At 33.9% G+C, this 21,542-nt stretch overlaps 1 protein-coding gene across 2 annotated transcripts in view; it reads left to right on the top strand.

Moving 5' to 3' along the window:
• Positions 1-2,502, top strand: part of LOC142347357 (uncharacterized) — a 64,169-nt gene extending 61,667 nt beyond the window's left edge. For both annotated transcript variants that reach the window (XR_012760368.1, XM_075398927.1), the window contains exon 2: positions 1,646-2,502. Coding sequence is in view for 1 of the 2 variants with exons in the window: in XM_075398927.1 (XP_075255042.1) it covers positions 1,646-2,460 (815 nt within the window). In the remaining variant the exon portion in view is untranslated. The remainder of the gene's footprint in view (positions 1-1,645) is intronic.
• Positions 2,503-21,542: the final 19,040 nt, after the last annotated feature.

Below are 21,542 nucleotides of genomic sequence, written 5' to 3'. Positions count from 1 at the left end.
GTCACCATATATATCAATCTCAATAATATGAAATCTCACACACTTTTCTAATTCAGAAATTTTCGTCTCTTTTAGATTTTTGTTTTGACTAATGGATTTGACCATTTAATTTCATAAAAAATGATCCAGATTTTTATACTGCTCAATTTTTGGGAATCTTTTTGTTGTCATTTCTCGGTAGTCTACTATTAGGAATACCCGTTGATCTTCACTTGGGACGCATGTAATTATCTACAATTTTTGCAGATAATTTCTTGAAAGTAAAGTGTCTTAAACACTGTGGTGTCGTAAAGTTGTATGTGAAGTTTTGGCTTCTGCGTTTATTTGTTGTTAATTTGTAGTCTTGTCACTTAGTCTCATTATAAACAGGACCGATTGGCTTCCTGCATTGCAACTTACCTTATCTCTGTTAATTGGAATCCTTAGTGTGTTAAGACTTTTGAAAACGTTTGTTTTTAAAAACAAATTTGGATTTTTGAGCTTGGCTTTTTTTCAATGTTTTTCAGTCGGTTTGTATGTAGCTTAGTCTCTGTAAAAACAGTTCAAAACCCATTTTTACAATTTAAAAAACCGAGCTACATTTTAATTTTATTCCAGTTTTAATTTCGAATATTTTTTTTCTGGGCTTTGTTACTAGTGTTAATATGACTATGAAATTTCAGAAAATGCTTGAGATTTTCATATATTTGTAATTTTTAATGAAGTTATTTAAGTTTTAATAATAATGGTAGGTTTAATAATAATGGTATTTCAAAGCAAAAATAATTGGCTTTGAAATATTGTCCAATTGGTTATTTTTAATGCACTTAGTGTCAAGATTATTTTTTAACGGCTTCGCTGCCATTTTCGCGCAAATTGGAATTGAAATTTTCAATTTTGCTATTATTTGTCCTCCTTTTTCTAGTCGTATGACGTACACTGGAGAATGACAGGCCTTAATAGCTTTCTATGGAGGTTTTAATGAACTTTTTAGGGATTTCGCTTAATATCTTTTGATAATATTCACCCTGAAATTAATCATTTTCAAAAAAAAAGTATTTTCGAACTTCTATCTTTTCGCTCTTTTTTTCAACCTGTTACCCAGTCTATTGAGGACAACTCTCATATTTGTTCTAGTGAAGTTTAGGTTAATTTGTTTTGTATAGGTTTTATCTGATGCGAGTGTGATTATGTTATAATTTTTTTAATATGGACATTGAATTTTGGTCGTAATTTATTCTTGTTATTTGATTTTTAGTATTGTCTTCTTTATTTTTTGTCTTCTTCGCGGACAAAAACAGGCATCCGTTAAGTACTCTGCATTAAATAATGCTTCGCATGTTTTTAGGACATGGCGCAGCATGATACAAAACAAAATGTCCTTTTCTGTCAATTGTCATAAACAAAATTTAAAAAAATCAAAATTTTTAAGTTTTTTTTCAATTTGAAAAATGCTCAATTTGTTCATGGATCACTTTATAACTTGAAACTTTGTTCTGTTCTGCTCTGCTTGGCTAAACATTTAATGAAAACATTTGCGGCCTTGAAAAAAAATTTTTGACAAGGAAAAACTTCTTGGCTGTATTTTGCGTTCCGTTTGTTTTCATCATGAGAACCAAAAATCTCATTTTGTGATATTTAGATTTAAACTATTCTCAAATAATAGGTGATTATGCGCGCAAAGACATTGCAAAATCTATAAGAGAATCGAATATTTCGGCTGGGGCGCGAGTTTCACGAGAAATTATCTCAGTACACATTCGAAGTAGTGACAAAAAGTCAGAAGCTAAGATAATTCCACCGGAGCAATATTACAAATTTATCTCGTACACATGTACAATGTTCAAGCATCTATGTCGCGAGGACTACAAATATTGGATAGCTACCGATTCTGCCAACAATATTGATCAGTTCCGTGAGGCAGCTAGGCAAAACGGCGTCAAACGTCAAAAATCCAGTAACGTAACCGTATATTCTTTGAAGAAAACCAGCAATTCAGGTTTAACTTCCAATAGATATAACCCGAAATCTTTGCTTCATTTTCTAGCTGACCTCGAAATGATATCGGATGCAAAACTATCATTCGGGACTTTTTCTTCAAATGCTCTTATGCAAGCGTACGAATTGCGCAGTGTAGCAGACCCATTCGCATTAGACTCTACTTTTTCCTTAGACCTGACTTTCGATGATTTGATGTTCCAAACACGAAGAACGTCTGCAGTTCTGGATTGCAGATTGGTCTATCCATTATGGGCGTTAAATTCCAATAATATAACAAAACTTACAACTTGGATACACGAGTTTCAGGGATCCAAAAAGCGTAAAGCTTGTGAAAAAACTTTCGTGACTATAACAAGGCCAGATGCACGAACGATGTCCCCAAATGACTTGGGCTTCTTAAAAGTGACATTCAAAAACGAAGCAATTTTTGGCACAGAAGCATATTATGTGCCGCGTTTTAACCTTAACAAATATTTATGAATTTTTCATTAGAAAGACTTGCACTTAAACAAACATGCTCGGACGCTGATTAAGCAACAACAAACCTTTTTCAAGCTTTATTTTGTGTGTGTAAATTAATTGATCATCTTGTTTAATTAGTTCAATTTTCTGAGCCACAGCTCGTTTTCTCTAAATTGAACTTTGTTTGAAAGACAATCATCCCAACCAAATATCTGGCTGTGAACACAACGTAACAATTTGTTATCGGGATAAAGTCGTACAAATTGTGATCTAACAAAGAGCTGCAAATTTGAATTTACAGTGAATTTACGTGAAAGCCGAAAGTTATGTAATAGTAATGTAATCTATCAAAAATATTACATTGTTAACCATTACAATCAACACTACGCATAGTATTATAGTGCATTATGTATTCCAATGCACCAAAGAAACAGAAATACGTCAATTTTTAGACATCTAGTGGGTACGGGCCTCAGCGGACCACTCTCCACGACCATGCCTCTCACCCGCAGTGGGATGTAATCCGGCGACGCCGAGGGCCAAATTAAAATTCGGTATCCCAAAATTCGGTTTGCTTGCCTATCGGCTTACTTGACCGCCACCTGAATGTACAGTTTTCCTTCCCAAATTTTGAAACCTCTGATCGGGTGCCCCAAAATTTTTTGCCTTACCTTCTTACTATTCGCGTTTTCAAAAAAAATGAGCAACAAGGAGGTCCGGTAATGTGTCCGGTAAAAATTTCTGACCCCTCTCATACAAAGATTTCAAATTTCCAAAAGGCAATTGAAATTTCTGTAGAACACAGAAATCAACTGCAACAAATTGCTGTTAACGAAATCCAATAGAACGTTTGAAAATATTTTCAAGGTTTGTCAAAAAATAGGTAGCAGAAAAAAAAGAAACACTTTTATCTTATAATTGGAAAAAGTATATGGACAGTTTTTTTGTTGGTTTTCAAAAAATGTATTTTTGAAAGCTTTTGACCATAACTCTTCTAATGTCAGCTTTTGACCATAACTCTTCTAATGTCTTCTATTATTGACTGAATAGAAAAACGTCTGACCTTATCTGTGAAAAAATATATAGGCTAAGAAAAACCTTAACAAAAAGCAAATAAAAACAGTTTTTTTTGGCGCCATTTCGATATGCGTATACTATACAACGCAGTCCCTTCTTGTTTCTGTTTCAGAATAAAAATGCCTCGAGCTATGACTTTAAGTGAATCGAATATCCCTAATCTCTATCAGCTTTTTGTTCAAAAATCTTTTGTTTTACTATAACTATCTTTCTGTAGAAATGATATGAACATGATTAATTTGCAGTAACTCTGTTTCTATTGCGGACATCGAACAGATAAATCTTCTTAAACAAGAGTTAAAAGACGCGAAGAGCAGAATACAAAAGAAAAAGTTATTCAATCTTAAAATCAACAGAATATTTACAACACACTGCGTGCGCAGGAACGATGTTAACAAAAAAAATGTGATGGTGATTAATCAGCCGTATGATGTTAGCAATTTTTAATATGTGATTCTTGAGACCTTAAACATTTTACGAAAATTGCTTTAACATTTTGAATCAACAGTCAGTAATTCTTAAAATATAGTGCCTGGACAACTCAGAAACATCAATATGTCGACGTTAACAAAAAAAAATTTTTCTTCGGAAGAAAAAATCTTTAAAAAAAGAGTGCCATCTTCAATAAGATGTCATTGCCCGAACCTTAGAAAAATAAAACAAATCAAGTTGCAAGCACGAGTAAGATAAAATAAATGCATAACTGCCCCATTGTGGTTTGGATTATGTAGAACGTGTTTAGTTGCGGAGAGAAAGACAATTCTAAAAAGCAGAAAAACAATATAATTGAGTAAATAATTTTTTAATGTTTTCTATCTCTTCAAGGAAATTTTTTGTTTTGCATACGAATTACTGAGCAGATGATAATCATAGTCGTACTATTCCCAAGTTAAATATTGTTCCGGTTATCAATGGAATCCATTAATTTTCGTTGCATCATGTTTTGGTCTTGAGAACCAAGTGGTTCTTTTAGGTTAGGATATACAAATTCGGTTGAAGTGCAGGATTTTGAGGAAGATAATAAAAGGATTAGCGTGGCTATGGTGTATGTATAACCCGAAGTTAAATCGTTGTATTGTGTAAAAACAATAAGGGCATAAATATACTCTTGATTTTTCGAAAGCTGACTTTTCAATTTATTGAAAACTAAAAATCCATTTTTTAAGCTCTAAACCTTTTTAGCACAATTTCATCCCAAGTTGCTCTTTCTTAGTAATCATAAAAAGATCATCTTTTATGAAATACAAGCCATAAGCTTTTTCCTTGTACGACCCTTGTATAATTTATTTTTTCGCCTGGGGTTATTATTTTGCAAGTGTTGAATCTTGTTGCCAGATTCTTGCATGATTTGAATCCGCTCATAACTAGACATGTGTGTCACAAAAGATTGTACTATCTTATTTGAATACCTCATTATGTTTTCCAAATTCGTTTTTGTCGTTTAATACGTCTTTAAAATTTTCTTCATTCTTTTTAATTGTGTTTTAGAACATACAGTTTTCGATTTAAGGTCTTTGTATGGTTACCAGGATATCATAGATTCATATACGACCTTATACGATTATTGCGGAGGAAAAATGTTTGTTTTTTGACTGAGTTTACACATCTGGTTGACAACAAAGCAGTATTGTTTACGAATGTGATTGTTTGAACATCCATTAGAAAGTGTATGATCCTAGTATGATAACTGGGAAAACATACAAATCACATATGAAATTGTACAATTACCGAGTGTCATATGTAACCTCATATGGTTACCGGGAGTTTTGTATGGCCGGATTTATCTTCACAACACATTAAAAAATGTAATAGTATTTCTTCAACTTCAATAGAGTATTTTTTAACTGCGCTTCTGACAAAAGTTATTGATTTTTTCATTTTTTCAATTAATTTTGAAAATCTTTAAGAATTCATATTGATTGGGCACCAAATGAACACAAATTCTTCAAAATTTTCAAAATTAATTCTTCAAAAAAGCCATAAGGTTATGAACGCAATGCTACCGAATATTTGTTGCATACCGAACATCCGTGATTGATTTCAAAAAGCGTTGGCAGTCTTCGAGGAAAACTAATAGGTTTATTTTCATCTGAAACATGGTTTTGAATATCCAAAATAAACAGCTTTGCTTCTTTTTGACTGATATCCATTTAAATTTCAAGGAGAGTTAAGATAATTGGCGGCACAAGCATTTTCACCAAATTCCTCGAAAGTGCCGCTCAAACATTTGGCCCGCAGTTTTCAATCTGTTCAGTTTTCTAAACGAAGTTATTTAGCATACACCTACACTGCAGCAGAACATAAATACATAATGTGTATTCTTCAACATTCTCCAACATTCACTGACTGAGGAGATTCTATTCCGTTATATGCAGACTTAACCCCAGCCAGTCTAACAGCTAGATTTTTATACCTTTGATTCCGTTGCTGTATTTTATTACCGGGAATTTCAAAAGTCTTTTGACGCCCAGCAGTTGTAGACAGAAGATCAACTATTTTTAGAGAGCCTTATTTGCCTGTGTGGAGATAAAATAAAGACTCCAGCAGTACGAATCGAACAAATGGCTTGAAAGCTCTAGTTGATAAATAATCAGATATGAGAAACGCCTAAATTATCAATGTTTTATTCAAAGCAGTAGACAGGCAATTAGCACGGATTGCACTAAAAATTACTGCAAATCAAACTTCAACAGCACTAAAACCCCAGCTTTCTTTTGAAAAACTTGTAGAAGCAATTCACTAAGAGGGTATTACAAAAATACTTATTGATCGACACATGGTTGAAACTAAATCTACCCTCTCACAAAACATAAAAAACCATAAATATGGATATAGATAATTGAACAACAGAAAATATAACACCCACGCAACAAAAGAGAGCATATAATATTAACGTAGTACGACACGAGTAATCAAATCACTCTAACTTCAAAGGCGAAATTCAATGCCAAATTTTTTTCAACAGACTTTTCATCAAACTACGAAATATAACCAAAAGCTACCAAATAAACAATTCACATCAAATTTTATGACAGATAAAACTCTACCATTTGAATAGCGCCCTAGGCGCAATAAAAAAGAACGACGAGAATTTTCTCGCAATAGAGTTACTAACATGAAAAGTACACAAAATTATCGAACTAATAGGACTTCAGACTACGGAGCAGATTGACATCACCAAACCTTTGACCACAAAACTACCAAATTAAAAAACCATCCAGCTCTTACAACAATTACCATCCAATTCCTCGAGCACGATATTTTGTGCCAAAATACCGTATAGATGGTTATCGTTCATGAAGCTCTTTCTCAAACGACCGTTTTAGAAATAAGCGAAGCTCTATTTGTTCACTGCTAGAACTAGACTAAGAAACAACACACGACAAAATAGTTCAAACAGAGACAGCGTGAAACACAATATGTCTCTGAAGAACAATTGCTGGAAAACATTTCAATGACTTAATTTAGAGATAAATGGAGATACACGAGAAGAATATTTTAACTATTAAGAAAAGTGTTAATTATTCCGAGAGAAGTATTTTTTATCCACTTCATCCAAAAACAATATTTAGGTACTACTTCTCACTCTATATTCAACTCAAACAATCAATTATACAAAAATTTTTTCATCACCACTCATTGAGACAAACTTCCTCATTGACTCAGTTGCTACTCAGTTGCGACTAAGTTGAAATGAGAACTTGAAGTACCATTAAATTGAATTGAAAGCGTTTCAGTTTGATCGCCCAGCAGCTAATAACGCTAAAATTTGAGCTAAAAGCATATTTAATTTAAATTTATAGCCCGATTTCACTGAAAAACGTAGATCTCAATATACGCAATTTGCACTAATTATTCATGCCTGCAACAAAAGACCCGACCTTTCAAAAACTTCATTTCTAGAGAAAAACTTAGATTCAATGAAAAGCACTGGTTATAAAATACTAATTAAACAAAATTCTATGAATTTAAAATCGTTACTCAGACGGAAGACAATTATTTACTTCACATATATGATTATAACGATATAGAAAATCAAGTTTGTCTTAATCATGGATAAAAGCAGAATAAAATGTCAGTTTATTTTTTTACAAACAAGTTTATCCAATAGTTATTAAATCATCCACTAACACTAACAAGTTGAGAAATTAGTTATGCACAACGAGAAGTATCGCTTGCGGATTACCATACAACAAAATATCACGTTTGTACAGTAAAAGAATTCATGGACGCCTATTTTTCTATTTACTTCAGTCATGATACATCAATAACATTTAAAAATTTGTACTGCGTAAACTTAGAAAAACAAAACTTTACACGCCAAAAAAAATCAAATAAAATTGAGCACTTTCTGAACAATTGGCAAAACTTCTAATGCAATATAAGACGCTCAATAAAACATCTAAATTTGATGTCGGAGAACTCATTGCACCGCTTAAAGCAACAGCAATTTTCAAAAAAACGGCGTGCTACTCCTTTTTTAAAAACTAAAGAACAAGAAAGTCACTTACTCGACGTACAGACGCATTTTGACACAATTTCTCCAGTAAACAATGACTCCCTATCTACGGGAAAACGTTTAATAATACAGAAGTAACTCTGCAGAAAGAAGAGTACCTACAAACAGTCCTGGCCGCTTGTCAATGGAACACAATGAGTGACAAAACAATGTGCAACTGGCCAAGCGGATCAAAACAGATAAGTTTAACATGAAGTAAAGGAAATTTTTATCGCAGCAGGACAACAATACTGCTTCAAATGACTTTTTTTGACATCTCAATTGGCCCAGCTGCCTTTTCATCTTTTAGGAGTGTCATATTTAAACTTTTAGTTTTAATGAAACGGAGCAATCACATGTTTAGGCAAGGGTTTTCTATAAGGCGAAACAACAGACACAACATTACAAACCCTAAAATAATATTACCGAATCCTCAGAATTGAAAGACTTAAAGCTGCTCTAGGTAAACACTTTTTTTTCTAAACTCGGTGATTTTTCCTGGCCATCACGTGAAAAACAATAACGTTTATCGGTTAAGGTTTAATATCAATTTTTCTTGGAACTTCAACCACCAGAAAACAAAAACAAAACTACTTAGGCTTTCTTACTTTTATATCAAACCATATTTATTATTTAGAAGTTATTCCAATACCATTCTATTTACATTTCAAAAGTTAATTTGATTTTAAAAGGACATTCTACTGAAAAATTACATCAGAAAAATAGAAATCATTTCAGCAATTTTTGTCCCTCAACCGCCGAACTTCGACAATCAACTATTTTGACAAAATGCCCAAGAATTATCTATGCCCTCTCAATAAACGAAATCAAGGTAAAAAAGAAAAGAACAATCTATTACTCTGTACACGGTTCACACACAAATTCTCTTTCTATTCACACAGAAAAACAAACCGAACCATATAGTTTATAATTCTCAACTCATACGATGAAGTTTCCAAATTAACATACTGTTTGGACAGAAAAGAAAAATCTTTGACTTCCCTCGAATTACTTAGTAACACTTTAACTCCAGTTACATATGACGAGTGCCGTCTTCAATTATTGAAAATACAAAAAAAAACAAAATTTTGACTCATAACTAAAATAACTCACAGATCTCTGCAAATATTACGTTTCATAAGAAAATATAACAGCATAACAAAAAATCCACCACACGACTCATTAAATTTTCTCAGAATAAAGGACAACTATTTCAAGGTATAGCTGGAAAATAACACCTTTTTACCAGTCTTATACGAAGAGTACCTTACGAAAATACTACCACGTGAATCAACACAAAATCGAATGACCCTGACATCAAAAATTTTTTCTGAAAAAATGATGAAACCAGACCGGTTATATATAAAAAAGATGGTACACAAAACATTAAAAAACAGAAAAATATCTCAATGTATTTTGGCAGCAGTCTATGCTGAGTTACTAAAGACTGTTAAAATTTAGCGAGGGTTAACTCTATACATAATACACAACAGGTATATAAATATTTCTCTCTGAACTAACTGAAATCCGAGAAACAATTTTGCTGGATGCACAACAACAAGACACATCAATTATGGAAAAATCGCAAAATAACCCAATCACACCAACGCTTTCCATACGAGCAAGTGAAGGGGTAATACATTATTATCGTTGTTTTATCGAATCTTTTAATTCCTAAAGCAAACAATACCGCCAAATATTTGCTTACCCCTTTCTGTACTACTATGAAGTTTTCAAACAGCTCGCACTTGCAACCTCTCAGGCCAGCCATGTTTCTAGAGAACATATGCCAACATATCAAAAGAAAATTACTTCCCCAACTTTAGAACATGGGCAGGCATAATCACCTAATAAGGTATCTTAGAAAGCAAAACTAGCAAATCTATGCCTAATCTTCTGATGGCCCACAACAACCATCTTTCTGATGGCCCATTTCTGAAACTTTCTCCATTCTTCAGCCACCGCCTTTTAATCGACAGCAAGGGTCCAATTGTTCCTGCCTCAGAGGGATTTTTCTTTTTTACTGTTTTGTAGATGCGTTCCCATACCACGTTGTCTTACAACTAACATCCAAGAAAGATGCTTTTAATGGACCTAACGTTTTATTCGATAAGTGGATAACCAATTTCGGCCTTCGCAATATCCCAATCACGAGTAAAAAAGAAATCATTATATTAACGGCGACATCACAAATTAGGACTATTTGAAAATGGTAAGACACAATTAAACGCAAATCTGGCGCACTGTTCTGTATACACAACTATTTCAAAGTAAAATTACAGAATAATACATTTTTAGCATTCTCTTATGAAGAGTACCTTACGAAAGCACTACCAGTTGATTCAGCACAAAATCAAATAACACTAAGATCATTAAACTCTAAAATATACTGTAACAAGCCCGGTTACACAGAATAAGGATTTTAAATTAAACATAAAAACAACACAACTCATCTCCCAATATATTATAGCAACGGACTATGCGGAATTCTGAAAAATGTTTATTTTTTTCCTCCCAGCTATGGATAATTTTATATCTCAAATACAACTGTTATATAACTATTTTTTCTCTGAATTAACTGAAGTCACAGAAAAACGTTTGCTTGATGCACAAAAACAAGACCCAGTAACTCATCGAATTGTATGATAAAAAAGTTCAAAATTAACCTTATCACGCTAAAACTTACCATAAGATCAAGAAAAAGATTATCGTTTTTTTATCTCCGTTTTCACGACCCAAGTTGGAATGAATCAAATCGAAGATTTATCTCCTGCAAAAAGCTACACTACGAACGATTTGCTTACCAATTTCTTAGTGCTTTTCAAAAATCCCTCACTCGCATCCTTTCAGGCCATCCAGGTTTTTAGAAAGTTTTTGCAAACATAACAGAAGAAAAATAAATCCCCAACCTCGGAGCACGAATAAACATGCTCACCTAAAAAGATTGCTTAGAATGCAAAACTAGTAAATCTACGCCTAATATTTTGTTGGCCCACAACAACCATTTCTGTAAGTTTCTCCATTTTTCAACCACCGCATTTTAACCGACAGCAAAAGTCCAATTTTACCTGCCTCAAAGAAGTAGTTTTTTTAAATGTTTTATTGATGCGTTCTCACACCATATTGTCTTACAACCATCATCAAAAAACAATTATATTTTACTGTTTAGTTTCTTACGTTTTTACTGTTTTGTAGGTGTGTTCCAAACCAAGTTGTCTTACAACCATCATCCAAGAAAGATGCTATCAATAGACTTAACGTATTATTCCAAAATTGGATTGCCAAGTTCGGTACTAGCAATATCCCAATCACGGACAAAGGAAAAGAATACATTAACGGCGACTTTACAAATTAGGACTACGTGAAAGTGATAAGAGACAATTAAATGCAACTCAGGCGCACTGTTCTGAATACACATTTATTCCACCGTACAAAAAGAAAATAACACATTTTCATCATTCTCTTATGAAGAGTACCCTACGAAAGCACTAACAGTTGAATTAACACAAACTCAAATGCCCTTGGATCATTAAGTTTTAAAATAAACTGAAACAAGCCCGTTTATACATAATCAGTGTTTTACATTAAACAAAGAACCGACACAACTCATCTCACAATGTATCACAGCAGCGGACTAATCTGATTTTTTAATAACGTTTATTTTTTGCTCCCAGCTATGGATAGTTTTATACCCCAATTACAACTGGTTTATAACTGTTTTTTCTTTGAATTAACTGAAATAACAGAAAAACGTTTCTTTGATGCAAAGCAACAACACCCACCAATTCTTCCAATTGTATGATGAAAACACACAAAATTAACCTAATCACGTTAAAACTTACCTACGACCAAAAATAGATTGTCATTATTTTACCTCCAATTTAACGACCTAAGTTGGAATGAATCAAATCGAAGATTTATCTCCTGCAAAAAGCTACACCACGAACGATTTGCTTACCACTTTCTAAGTGCTTTTCAAAAATCCCGCACTCGCGTCCTTTCAGGCCATCCAGATTTTTAGAAAGTTTTTGTAAACTTAACAGGAGAAAAATAAATCCCCGACCTCGGAGCATGAATAGCCATGCTCACCTAACAAGATTGCTTAGAATTCAAAACTACTAAATCTATGCCTAATCTTTTGTTGGCCCACAACAACCAATTCTGTAAGTTTCTCCATTTTTCAACCACCGCATTTTAACCGGCAGCAAAAGTCCAATTGTATCTGCCTCAAAGAAGTAGTTTTTTTAAATGTTTTATTGATGCGTTCTCACACCATATTGTCTTACAACCATCATCCAAAAACAATTATATTTTACTGTTTTGTTTCTTACGTTTTTACTGTTTTGTAGATGTGTTCCAAACCAAGTTGTCTTACATCCATCATCCAAGAAAGATGCTATCAATAGACTTAACGTATTATTCCAAAATTGGATTGCCAAGTTCGGCACTAGCAATATCCCAATCACGGACAAAGGAAAAGAATACATTAACGGCGACTTTACAAATTAGGACTAGGTGAAAGTGATAAGAGACAATTAAATGCAATTCAGGCGCACTGTTCTGAATACACTTTTATTCCACCGTACAAAAAGAAAATAGCACATTTTCATCATTCTCTTATGAAGAGTACCCTACGAAAGCACTAACAGTTGAATTAACACAAACTCAAATGCCCTTGGATCATTAAGTTTTAAAATAAACTGAAACAAGCCCGTTTATACATAATCAGGGTTTTACATTAAACATAGAACCGACACAACTCATCTCACAATGTATCACAGCAGCGGACTAATCTGAATTTTTAATAACGTTTATTTTTTGCTCCCCGCTATGGATAATTTTTTACCCAAATTACAACTGGTTTATAACTGTTTTTTCTTTGAATTAACTGAAATAACAGAAAGACGTTTCTTTGATGCAAAGCAACAACACCCACCAATTCTTCCAATTGTATGATGAAAACATACAAAATTAACCTAATCACTTTAAAACTTAACTACGACCAAACAAAGATTGTCATTATTTTACCTCCATTTTAACGACCTAAGTTGGAATGAATCAAATCGAAGATTTATCTCCTGCAAAAAGCTACACCAGGAACGATTTGCTTACCACTTTCTAAGTGCTTTTCAAAAATCCCGCACTCGCGTCCTTTCAGGCCATCCAGATTTTTAGAAAGTTTTTGTAAACTTAACAGAAGAAAAATAAACCCCCGACCTCGGAGCATGAATAGCCATGCCCACCTAACAAGATTGCTTAAAATGCAAAACTACTAAATCTATGCCTAATCTTTTGTTGGCCCACAACAACCAATTCTGTAAGTTTCTCCATTTTTCAACCACCGCATTTTAACCGACAGCAAAAGTCCAATTGTACCCACCTCAAAGAAGTAGTTTTTTTAAATGTTTTATTGATGCGTTCTCACACCATATTGTCTTACAACCATCATCCAAAAACAATTATATTTTACTGTTTTGTTTCTTACGTTTTTACTGTTTTGTAGATGTGTTCCAAACCAAGTTGTCTTACAACCATCATCCAAGAAAGATGCTATCAAAAGACTTAACGTATTATTCCAAAATTGGATTGCCAAGTTCGGCACTAGCAACATCCCAATCACGGACAAAGGAAAAGAATACATTAACGGCGACTCTACAAATTAGGACTAGGTGATAGTGATAAGAGACAATTAAATGCAACTCAGGCGCACTGTTCTGAATACACATTTAGTCCACCGTACAAAAAGAAAATAGCACATTTTCATCATTCTCTTATGAAGAGTACCCTACGAAAGCACTAACAGTTGAATTAACACAAACTCAAATGCCCCTGGATCATTAAGTTTTAAAATAAACTGAAACAAGCCCGTTTATACATAATCAGGGTTTTACATTAAACATAGAACCGACACAACTCATCTCACAATGTATCACAGCAGCGGACTAATCTGAATTTTTAATAACGTTTATTTTTTGCTCCCCGCTATGGATAATTTTTTACCCAAATTACAACTGGTTTATAACTGTTTTTTCTTTGAATTAACTGAAATAACAGAAAGACGTTTCTTTGATGCAAAGCAACAACACCCACCAATTCTTCCAATTGTATGATGAAAACATACAAAATTAACCTAATCACTTTAAAACTTAACTACGACCAAAAAAAGATTGTCATTATTTTACCTCCATTTTAACGACCTAAGTTGGAATGAATCAAATCGAAGATTTATCTCCTGCAAAAAGCTACACCAGGAACGATTTGCTTACCACTTTCTAAGTGCTTTTCAAAAATCCCGCACTCGCGTCCTTTCAGGCCATCCAGATTTTTAGAAAGTTTTTGTAAACTTAACAGAAGAAAAATAAACCCCCGACCTCGGAGCATGAATAGCCATGCCCACCTAACAAGATTGCTTAAAATGCAAAACTACTAAATCTATGCCTAATCTTTTGTTGGCCCACAACAACCAATTCTGTAAGTTTCTCCATTTTTCAACCACCGCATTTTAACCGACAGCAAAAGTCCAATTGTACCCACCTCAAAGAAGTAGTTTTTTTAAAAGTTTTATTGATGCGTTCTCACACCATATTGTCTTACAACCATCATCCAAAAACAATTATATTTTACTGTTTTGTTTCTTACGTTTTTACTGTTTTGTAGATGTGTTCCAAACCAAGTTGTCTTACAACCATCATCCAAGAAAGATGCTATCAAAAGACTTAACGTATTATTCCAAAATTGGATTGCCAAGTTCGGCACTAGCAACATCCCAATCACGGACAAAGGAAAAGAATACATTAACGGCGACTCTACAAATTAGGACTAGGTGATAGTGATAAGAGACAATTAAATGCAACTCAGGCGCACTGTTCTGAATACACATTTAGTCCACCGTACAAAAAGAAAATAGCACATTTTCATCATTCTCTTATGAAGAGTACCCTACGAAAGCACTAACAGTTGAATTAACACAAACTCAAATGCCCCTGGATCATTAAGTTTTAAAATAAACTGAAACAAGCCCGTTTATACATAATCAGGGTTTTACATTAAACATAGAACCGACACAACTCATCTCACAATGTATCACAGCAGCGGACTAATCTGAATTTTTAATAACGTTTTTTTTGCTCCCCGCTATGGATAATTTTTTACCCAAATTACAACTGGTTTATAACTGTTTTTTCTTTGAATTAACTGAAATAACAGAAAGACGTTTCTTTGATGCAAAGCAACAACACCCACCAATTCTTCCAATTGTATGATGAAAACATACAAAATTAACCTAATCACTTTAAAACTTAACTACGACCAAAAAAAGATTGTCATTATTTTACCTCCATTTTAACGACCTAAGTTGGAATGAATCAAACTGAAGATTTATCTCCTGCAAAAAGCTACACCAGGAACGATTTGCTTACCACTTTCTAAGTGCTTTTCAAAAATCCCGCACTCGCGTCCTTTCAGGCCATCCTGATTTTTAGAAAGTTTTTGTAAACTTAACAGAAGAAAAATAAACCCCCGACCTCGGAGCATGAATAGCCATGCCCACCTAACAAGATTGCTTAAAATGCAAAACTACTAAATCTATGCCTAATCTTTTGTTGGCCCACAACAACCAATTCTGTAAGTTTCTCCATTTTTCAACCACCGCATTTTAACCGACAGCAAAAGTCCAATTGTACCCACCTCAAAGAAGTAGTTTTTTTAAATGTTTTATTGATGCGTTCTCACACCATATTGTCTTACAACCATCATCCAAAAACAATTATATTTTACTGTTTTGTTTCTTACGTTTTTACTGTTTTGTAGATGTGTTCCAAACCAAGTTGTCTTACAACCATCATCCAAGAAAGATGCTATCAATAGACTTAACGTATTATTCCAAAATTGGATTGCCAAGTTCGGCACTAGCAACATCCCAATCACGGACAAAGGAAAAGAATACATTAACGGCGACTCTACAAATTAGGACTAGGTGAAAGTGATAAGAGACAATTAAATGCAACTCAGGCGCACTGTTCTGAATACACATTTAGTCCACCGTACAAAAAGAAAATAGCACATTTTCATCATTCTCTTATGAAGAGTACCCTACGAAAGCACTAACAGTTGAATTAACACAAACTCAAATGCCCCTGGATCATTAAGTTTTAAAACAAACTGAAACAAGCCCGTTTATACATAATCAGGGTTTTACATTAAACAAAGAACCGACACTACTCATCTCACAATGTATCACAGCAGCGGACTAATCTGAATTTTTACTAACGTTTATTTTTTGCTCCCACCTATGGATAATTTTATACCCCAATTAAAACTGGTTTATAACTGTTTTTTCTTTGAATTAACTGAATTAACAGAAAAACGTTTCTTTGATGCAAAGCAACAACACCCACCAATTCTTCCAATTGTATGATGAAAACATACAAAATTAACCTAATCACGTTAAAACTTACCTACGACCAAAAAAAGATTGTCATTATTTTACCTCCATTTTACGACCTAAGTTAGAGTGAATCAAATCGAAGATTTATCTCCTGCAAAAAGCTACACCACGAACGATTTGTTTACCACTTTCTAAATGCTTTTCAAAAATCCCGCACTCGCGTCCTTTCAGGCCATCCAGATTTTTAGAAAGTTTTTGTAAACTTAACAGAAGAAAAATAAATCCCCGACCTCGGAGCATGAATAGCCATGCTCACCTAACAAGATTGCTTAGAATGCAAAACTACTAAATCTATGCCTAATCTTTTGTTGGCCCACAACAACCAATTCTGTAAGTTTCTCCATTTTTCAACCACCGCATTTTAACCGACAACAAAAGTCCAATTGTACCTGCCTCAAAGGAGTAGTTTTTTTAAATGTTTTATTGATGCGTTCTCACACTATATTGTCTTACAACCATCATCCAAAAACAATTATATTTTACTGTTTTGTTTCTTACGTTTTTACTGTTTTGTAGATGTGTTCCAAACCAAGTTGTCTTACAACCATCATCCAAGAAAGATGCTATCAATAGACTTAACGTATTATTCCAAAATTGGATTGCCAAGTTCGGCACTAGCAATATCCCAATCACGGACAAAGGAAAAGAATACATTAACGGCGACTTTACAAATTAGGACTACGTGAAAGTGATAAGAGACAATTAAATGCAACTCAGGCGCACTGTTCTGAAAACACATTTATTCCACCGTACAAAAAGAAAATAACACATTTTCATCATTCTCTTATGAAGAGTACCCTACGAAAGCACTAACAGTTGAATTAACACAAACTCAAATGCCCTTGGATCATTAAGTTTTAAAATAAACTGAAACAAGCCCGTTTATACATAATCAGTGTTTTACATTAAACAAAGAACCGACACAACTCATCTCACAATGTATCACAGCAGCGGACTAATCTGATTTTTTAATAATGTTTATTTTTTGCTCCCAGCTATGGATAGTTTTTCACCCCCAATTACAACTGGTTTATAACTGTTTTTTCTTTGAATTAACTGAAATAACAGAAAAACGTTTCTTTGATGCAAAGCAACAACACCCACCAATTCTTCCAATTGTATGATGAAAACATACAAAATTAACCTAATCACGTTAAAACTTACCTACGACCAAAAATAGATTGTCATTATTTTACCTCCATTTTAACGACCTAAGTTGGAATGAATCAAATCGAAGATTTATCTCCTGCGAAAAGCTACACCACGAACGATTTGCTTACCACTTTCTAAGTGCTTTACAAAAATCCCGCACTCGCGTCCTTTCAGGCCATCCAGATTTTTAGAAAGTCTTTGTAAACTTAACAGGAGAAAAATAAATCCCCGACCTCGGAGCATGAATAGCCATGCTCACCTAACAAGATTGCTTAGAATTCAAAACTACTAAATCTATGCCTAATCTTTTGTTGGCCCACAACAACCAATTCTGTAAGTTTCTCCATTTTTCAACCACCGCATTTGAACCGACAGCAAAAGTCCAATTGTACCTGCCTCAAAGAAGTAGTTTTTTTAAATGTTTTATTGATGCGTTCTCACACCATATTGTCTTACAACCATCATACAAAAACAATTATATTTTACTGTTTTGTTGCTTACGTTTTTACTGTTTTGTAGATGTGTTCCAAACCAAGTTGTCTTACAACCATCATCCAAGAAAGATGCTATCAATAGACTTAACGTATTATTCCAAAATTGGATTGCCAAGTTCGGCACTAGCAATATCCCAATCACGGACAAAGGAAAAGAATACATTAACGGCGACTTTACAAATTAGGACTAGGTGAAAGTGATAAGAGACAATTAAATGCAACTCAGGCGCACTGTTCTGAATACTCATTTATTCCACCGTACAAAAAGAAAATAGCACATTTTCATCATTCTCTTATAAAGAGTACCCTACGAAAGCACTAACAGTTGAATTAACACAAACTCAAATGCCCTTGGACCATTAAGTTTTAAAATAAACTGAAACAAGCCCGTTTATACATAATCAGTGTTTTACATTAAACAAAGAACCAACACAACTCATCTCACAATGTATCACAGCAGCGGACTACTCTGATTTTTTAATAACGTTTATTTTTTGCTCCCAGCTATGGATAGTTTTATACCCCAATTACAACTGGTTTATAACTGTTTTTTCTTTGAATTAACTGAAATAACAGAAAGACGTTTCTTTGATGCAAAGCAACAACACCCACCAATTCTTCCAATTGTATGATGAAAACATACAAAATTAACCTAATCACGTTAAAACTTACCTACGACCAAAAATAGATTGTCATTATTTTACCTCCATTTTAACGACCTAAGTTGGAATGAATCAAATCGAAGATTTATCTCCTGCGAAAAGCTACACCACGAACGATTTGCTTACCACTTTCTAAGTGCTTTACAAAAATCCCGCACTCGCGTCCTTTCAGGCCATCCAGATTTTTAGAAAGTCTTTGTAAACTTAACAGGAGAAAAATAAATCCCCGACCTCGGAGCATGAATAGCCATGCTCACCTAACAAGATTGCTTAGAATTCAAAACTACTAAATCTATGCCTAATCTTTTGTTGGCCCACAACAACCAATTCTGTAAGTTTCTCCATTTTTCAACCACCGCATTTGAACCGACAGCAAAAGTCCAATTGTACCTGCCTCAAAGAAGTAGTTTTTTTAAATGTTTTATTGATGCGTTCTCACACCATATTGTCTTACAACCATCATACAAAAACAATTATATTTTACTGTTTTGTTGCTTACGTTTTTACTGTTTTGTAGATGTGTTCCAAACCAAGTTGTCTTACAACCATCATCCAAGAAAGATGCTATCAATAGACTTAACGTATTATTCCAAAATTGGATTGCCAAGTTCGGCACTAGCAATATCCCAATCACGGACAAAGGAAAAGAATACATTAACGGCGACTTTACAAATTAGGACTAGGTGAAAGTGATAAGAGACAATTAAATGCAACTCAGGCGCACTGTTCTGAATACTCATTTATTCCACCGTACAAAAAGAAAATAGCACATTTTCATCATTCTCTTATAAAGAGTACCCTACGAAAGCACTAACAGTTGAATTAACACAAACTCAAATGCCCTTGGACCATTAAGTTTTAAAATAAACTGAAACAAGCCCGTTTATACATAATCAGTGTTTTACATTAAACAAAGAACCAACACAACTCATCTCACAATGTATCACAGCAGCGGACTACTCTGATTTTTTAATAACGTTTATTTTTTGCTCCCAGCTATGGATAGTTTTATACCCCAATTACAACTGGTTTATAACTGTTTTTTCTTTGAATTAACTGAAATAACAGAAAAACGTTTCTTTGATGCAAAGCAACAACACCCACCAATTCTTCCAATTGTATGATGAAAACATACAAAATTAACCTAATCACTTTAAAACTTAACTACGACCAAAAAAAGATTGTCATTATTTTACCTCCATTTTAACGACCTAAGTTGGAATGAATCAAATCGAAGATTTATCTCCTGCAAAAAGCTACACCAGGAACGATTTGCTTACCACTTTCTAAGTGCTTTTCAAAAATCCCGCACTCGCGTCCTTTCAGGCCATCCAGATTTTTAGAAAGTTTTTGTAAACTTAACAGAAGAAAAATAAACCCCCGACCTCGGAGCATGAATAGCCATGCCCACCTAACAAGATTGCTTAAAATGCAAAACTACTAAATCTATGCCTAACATTTTGTTGGCCCACAACAACCAATTCTGTAAGTTTCTCCATTTTTCAACCACCGCATTTTAACCGACAGCAAAAGTCCAATTGTACCCACCTCAAAGAAGTAGTTTTTTAAATGTTTTATTGATGCGTTCTCACACCATATTGTCTTACAACCATCATCCAAAAACAATTATATTTTACTGTTTTGTTTCTTACGTTTTTACTGTTTTGTAGATGTGTTCCAAACCAAGTTGTCTTACAACCATCATCCAAGAAAGATGCTATCAATAGACTTAACGTATTATTCCAAAATTGGATTGCCAAGTTCGGCACTAGCAATATTCCAATCACGGACAAAGGAAAAGAATACATTAACGGCGACTTTACAAATTAGGACTAGGTGAAAGTGATAAGAGACAATTAAATGCAACTCAGGCGCACTGTTCTGAAAACACATTTATTCCACCGTACAAAAAGAAAATACCACATTTTCATCATTCTCTTATGAAGAGTACCCTACGAAAGCACTAACAGTTGAATTCACACAAACTCAATTGCCCTTGGATCATTAAGTTTTAAAACAAACTGAAACAAGCCCGTTTATACATAATCAGGGTTTTACATTAAACAAAGAACCGACACTACTCATCTCACAATGTATCACAGCAGCGGACTAATCTGAATTTTTAATAACGTTTATTTTTTGCTCCCACCTATGGATAATTTTATACCCCAATTAAAACTGGTTTATAACTGTTTTTTCTTTGAATTAACTGAATTAACAGAAAAACGTTTCTTTGATGCAAAGCAACAACACCCACCAATTCTTCCAATTGTATGATGAAAACATACAAAATTAACCTAATCACGTTAAATCTTACCTACGCCCAAAAAAAGATTGTCATTATTTTACCTCCATTTTAACGACCTAAGTTGGAGTGAATCCAATCGAAGATTTATCTCCTGCAAAAAGCTACACCACGAACGATTTGCTTACCACTTTCTAAGTGCTTTTCAAAAATCCCGCACTCGCGTCCTTTCAGGCCATCCAGATTCTTAGAAAGTTTTTGTAAACTTAACAGAAGAAAAATAAATCCCCGACCTCGGAGCATGAATAGCCATGCTCACCTAACAAGATTGCTTAGAATGCAAAACTACTAAATCTATGCCTAATCTTTTGTTGGCCCACAACAACCAATTCTTTAAGTTTCTCCATCTTTCAACCACCGCATTTTAACCGACAACAAAAGTCCAATTGTACCTGCCTCAAAGGAGTAGTTTTTTAAATGTATTATTGATGTGTTCTCAGACCATATTGTCTTACAACCGTCATCC

Source organism: Convolutriloba macropyga, chromosome 1, assembly GCF_964194025.1.
Source record: "Convolutriloba macropyga chromosome 1, txConMacr16.3, whole genome shotgun sequence".
Taxonomy (NCBI): domain Eukaryota; kingdom Metazoa; phylum Xenacoelomorpha; order Acoela; family Convolutidae; genus Convolutriloba; species Convolutriloba macropyga.
Note: the sequence above shows the minus strand (reverse complement) of the source record. Positions and strands in the feature narration are given on the sequence as shown.